Source organism: Zea mays, chromosome 5 (genome assembly GCF_902167145.1).
Source record: "Zea mays cultivar B73 chromosome 5, Zm-B73-REFERENCE-NAM-5.0, whole genome shotgun sequence".
Lineage (NCBI taxonomy): Eukaryota > Viridiplantae > Streptophyta > Magnoliopsida > Poales > Poaceae > Zea > Zea mays.
The window spans coordinates 24603252-24608242 of NC_050100.1; the positions used below are offsets into that span (position 1 = coordinate 24603252).

The following is a 4991-nucleotide window of genomic DNA, read 5'->3' on the forward strand; positions in this document are numbered from 1 at the left end:
TTAAGTATTATACATATGATGTATAGAGCTTATTGAGAGTGTTGTCGTCTTTTCCACTTAGAGACGTGTTATGCACGTCGCTTAAATCTTTCTCCGTCTTCTTGTTACTGATTCGGGGCACTTCATTCTGACGAAGCTATTGCCTTGTTCTTTACACCATGAAGGTATCCCCATCCGAAGCTTGTATTATTGGCCCTGTAAAAGATTTAGAAATAAATGAAGCTCGTGAGCTTGAGGACCTTCGGCTAGAAGCACTCTCCCAATAGCTCCAAACTCTAAAATAAACTAGACCTTCAGAAACTATATATATATATGGAGTTGAGTTGCTAAAAACGGTGGAGTTGAGGTGTTTGGCCTAACAATGAAGTGATCTCTACTATATAAAGCGTCAGTTTGAGCTGTCCTTTTCCGCTTAATGCAAAAATAAAGTAAAATGTAGACAAGCGGGGTTATAAATCTCAGTTGTTGCCTCTACATTCACAACTGCATAACCATTAAAACACACATATTTTTTATATTTTATATAGAACATACATATTTTTGTCTTATACAACGAAGAAATGCACGGGCAAGTGACCGTTAAAGAGCCGTTCCCCCCTGCCGTGCGTGCCGTGCCGCTTTGGGGCCGCGCGCCGGCGCCATTCCGGGCAGCAGGGCAACTGTTTGGTTTGACAAAGGGGAATTTGCAAACAGGGGGGGGGGGGGGGCACCCAGCCATGCATGCCGTCGCGGCGATTCTTGCGGCCAGCGCACGAGGGATCGAAACCTCCAATGTGTTCGGCCACGAAACCTCGACTACTTCGCGCCACGGGAAGTTGTAGTTGGGCGGCCCAACGGGCGTCCAACAGACGAAACGAACGTCGTCATGGCCCAACTGGCCAGCAGTATACGATTCCGATCTGACCAAAACGGCTTTTCCACGGGTTTTCACTTTCTGTGTTTTTTTTTAATCGGAAGTCCACGGTTTTTTTACTTTGTAGTTTCTGCTAGTGACCGAGAGTGCTGGATCAGCATGATGGAGAGTCCCAGTCAGGCAGTCACCAAAAAAAAGAAAAACCCTCCTCCCAGCGGCAACATGATGGAGAACGCGTGCCGCAGCTTAACCCCGGCAGAGCCGTGGGCTGTGGCAGGCGACCGACCACCAGATCAGCACGATGTGCTCGCCTTGGGCGGCAAGAAGAGGCACGGGAGTAAAGCGAACTCAAGGAATAGACGGGCACGCGGCGCAGTCCGCTGTAAAAGCCGCGAGGCGAGCACGACAGGAATCCGCGAGGTCAAAGAAACCCAGCGAACATGCCCCGCCCCGCGGGGGGGGGCAGAGCATCAGAGTCTGCAGAGCCCGTCTGCTGGGCTGAAGCCGAAGCAACGAACACCCTAGTGCACGTGCACGTTGACAGATGCCATACATCTCAGACCATTCTACAGGGCCCAGCTGCGATCATGTCCATCGCAGCATTCTGAATGTTATTTCTGAACCATGGGACTGTGGTGCGCGGAAACTGCCACCGTTCAGCCAGCAAGCAAAGCGACCCATGTATCATGTATGTGTCCAATTGTCATACAGCTTGTCTGCGTGCGTGCGTGCGTAGGTGACAAGACGAGCCCACACAGGCACAGCTGTGCGGAGTCAAAGGGATGGATGATGGGTGCCACTGGGAAATCAATCAATGCCCCCGGTAGCTGCACGACTACGAAACCTTGTTCAATGGAAAAGAGAACGGCGCGGGAAAATTAGCTAGCAGAGCGCTGATGATTGTACGCCATGAACCGAGCCCAACACTGCGTTAAGCTTGTCTTCCGGACAGAAGGTGTGTGTGTGTGTGTGTGTGTGGCTGTGTGCCACACTGCCGCGCCTGGTGTTTTGGGAGACAAACACGCTTACTATGCCACAGTGCTGAATCGACCAGACAACAGAAAAAAAAAAACCAATCCGGAGAACTATGGCAAGATGACACTACTCATTCAGCACGACAAGTGCATGAGCTGGGTTTCTAAATATTAGAGATCCGCAAGCACGTGCTCATAAGTACACATTTACAGGTGGAACCGAGCTACAGACAAATAAGTTACCGAAGATTAGATAAATAATAATAACTCTTCGATTCTGTTAGAACACAAAGCTCTCTTCCTCTCTCTCTCTGAACCTGATGACCTTTTTGTACACAGCCCAACACAATACTACCCCTTCCCCTCCTTTCAGCTAAAAAAACCCTAAAACAAAAGATACTTAGTAGCTTTCTTTATACTCATCATTGACCAGCGACTTCGATCCTGCAGATTATTTCCACGCGCTGTTCTTGACCGCCTTTACACATATAATAACCTCCTTTCGTTTTCGAATGTACAGTTTCTTTCTTTGACTATACATACATATATATAAAGTTTCGCTTCATCTCAAATCGAGTCTATAATAGTTTCCTCTCCCCTCTTCCCGTGATCTAGATACACCCTACACTGGATCACCGTCCCTCCGAGCCGGAAGCCCGGCACCACGGTGAACCCGACCTTCGGTCGTCGCGCCGGCTTCCCGGGCTCCCTGCTCCCCGCGAGACCCTTGGACGACCGGACAATGTTCTCCATGTACACCATCGAGAACTCTGCGCCCCGGCCAACCTGGAATACGCCGACCGCTGGGTCATACGCCCAGGCTAGCCTGTGGAGCGTCCAGACCGAGCTTGCCATTGCGACGAACAGCTCGTAGAGTGGGCCGGCCACGCTCATCACCGGCAGCGTCCCGCAGCCTGCGTTCCCGAACAGCGAGGACTCCATGCCAGGATGGATCAGCTGCTTGTACTTGCGGTCGCAGAACCGGGCGAACTCGCAGTCCGGCCTCGAGTTCACCAGCTCCATGGGGTCTGCGTCCGAGTGCTCGATGAATTGCCGCAACGACTCGTTCCTACGGGTTGTTGCCGGCTCGGTTCCTCCGAGCTCTGCCGTGCCAGCTGTGGCGCCGAATTGGTGCGAGTCGAACCCGTCGAACATGGAGAGGCAGACGCGGGAGAGGAGCGCGTAGCGGCAGTGGCCGGCCTTGGAGTAGGAAACACCGGGGTAGGCGGCCTCGGCAGCCGCGGCCAGGTCCCAGCCGGCGCGCCGGAGGACCTCGGCGAGCGCGCGGGCGAACCGGTGCGCCACGCGGAGGGCGTCGCGGAGCACCGAGTCGAAGACGCCCGCGGACAGCATCGCGCCGACGGCGTCGCCGCCGCCCGGCTGCGGCGGGGGCGGGGCCGCCAGCGCGCGGTCGAGGCGGCCCGCGAGCCGCGCGTTGCCGCCGTCCAGCGCCTCGAGGTCCAGCCGCAGCGCGGCGGCCGCGGCGTCCTTGGCGTCCAGCGCGGCCTGCAGGCGGTTCACCACGGCGTCCAAGGACCGCAGCAGCGCCTGGTTCTCGCGCACCTGGGCCTCGAGGTGCGCCGTGAGGGTGGTCCCGGTCCCGCCGCCGTGCGGGTCCACCGGCCCGTCCCTCGCGATCCGCTTCAACTCCGACAGCCGCCGGAGGTGCGACACCGCGGCGGCGTCCGCGGCCGCCGCCGCGTCCGGCAGGAACGGCGTGTGGGCGGCCTGCAGGTGCAGGTACGCCGCCTGGAACGACGAGGCCGTCGCGAGCGCCGCGGCGACGGCGGCCTCCTGCCCGGACGCCGCCTTCCCGTCCCCATCCGCGCTAGGGTTAGGGTTCGGCGGGTCGGGCTTCAGCACGACAACCCGCTGCCCGGCAAGTACCCCGTCCGCCCCCGGCAACAGAGAGCGCGCGAACCGGTCGGCGTCCTCGTCCTCGTCCTCGTCCTCCTCGGCGAAGAACTCGATGGTCTTGGTCTTGACCGCGAGCGCGAACTTGTGGAGCATGGCTACGCCCGCCGCCGCGCGCTCGTCGCGCTCTTTGTTCTCCAGCGCCGAGCGGGGGCGGGGTGTCGGCGACGCGAATTGCGGGAGCGCGGAGGTGGGATGGAATGGAAGTGAGTGGTGGGTGTGGGTGCCTGGGTGGTGCGGGGCGGTGGGACGGCGAGGAGTAGTGGGCGATGGCCGACGGAAGGAGGACGCGAACGAGAAGTGGGGATCTGGGAAGGAGAGCTGGGACTGAGAAGCACGAGAGCGCTTGAGCAAAGAAGCAAGGTTGTCTGTCTCCGTCGGGTAGGAATAGGGGCAAAAAGATGCTTCTGCGCTTCCGTCTTCCGTGACAAAGGTTTCAGTTGTTTTGACAGAGGAGGTGCGTGGGACAGCAACAGTAGGACCGAACCAGTTTTCTGAACACATAAAAACATATCAGAGTGTAGTCTGAAGTTTGGAATGTTTGCAAAACTGGCAGCTCTACTGCTACTATTTACAAGAAAAAAAAGAAAGGAAAGAAAAGTTTGATCCATGCCTTCTCTCTGAAAGGTTCTAATCTTTATCTATACCCATGTATAATCCACTAATTTAAACTTTACAAAACCCACCAAGTTAAAATCATATCTACACTTATCCTCACTCAAATCCAATCATCAGTGTTATTTGGATCATCCTTTGTCTCTCATCCCTCTCCTTCTCGTGCCACCCTTCCCACTCACTCGCGCCACCGTCGCTGCCAATGCACGGGGCCGCCGCTGGCCCCTCCCCTTCTCTGGATCGTAACATTAACACAGGTTCCTCTACTAGTTATATAAAAAAGGAAGAGAATAATGTGTGGACTTCTATAAATTTCTGCATTCAACTCTCAGGGCCTTTAGATCCATTTATTTTGAAGGAAATTGGAATATATTTAATATAGTAGACTATTTAGCTTGGAATTTGATATTCCTTTACTTTCTAAAATTTATATATAAATATATCTTGAATTCGTATGGTAAGAGATGAAAATTGATTTTATATATCAGCAGGCTATGTTTGTACTCTAATAATTTATAACACATTCTTTAGCATATTTATCTTTAGTAAAAATATAGCACATAAATATCTTCTACATATGACAAAAGTAGTATACGAATATATTCCACATAAAATTATATTAGCTTAATTGATTT

At 53.8% G+C, this 4991-nt stretch overlaps 1 protein-coding gene across 1 annotated transcript; it reads right to left on the reverse strand.

Moving 5' to 3' along the window:
* Window positions 1–1965: 1965 nt before the first annotated feature.
* LOC100275178 (protein GRAVITROPIC IN THE LIGHT 1) lies at window positions 1966–4336 on the reverse strand. The gene has a single exon (XM_034059921.2). It carries the CDS (start codon window positions 4243–4245, stop codon window positions 2395–2397), a length of 1851 nt encoding a protein of 616 aa, XP_033915812.1. The 5' UTR covers window positions 4246–4336; the 3' UTR covers window positions 1966–2394.
* Between the last annotated feature and the right edge of the window lie 655 nt (window positions 4337–4991).

What these genes read in the sequence shown, in the direction of transcription:
- LOC100275178 (XM_034059921.2), bottom strand. Translation starts at nt 4,245, where the DNA reads ATGTGTTCAGAAAACTGGTTCGGTCCTACTGTTGCTGTCCCACGCACC.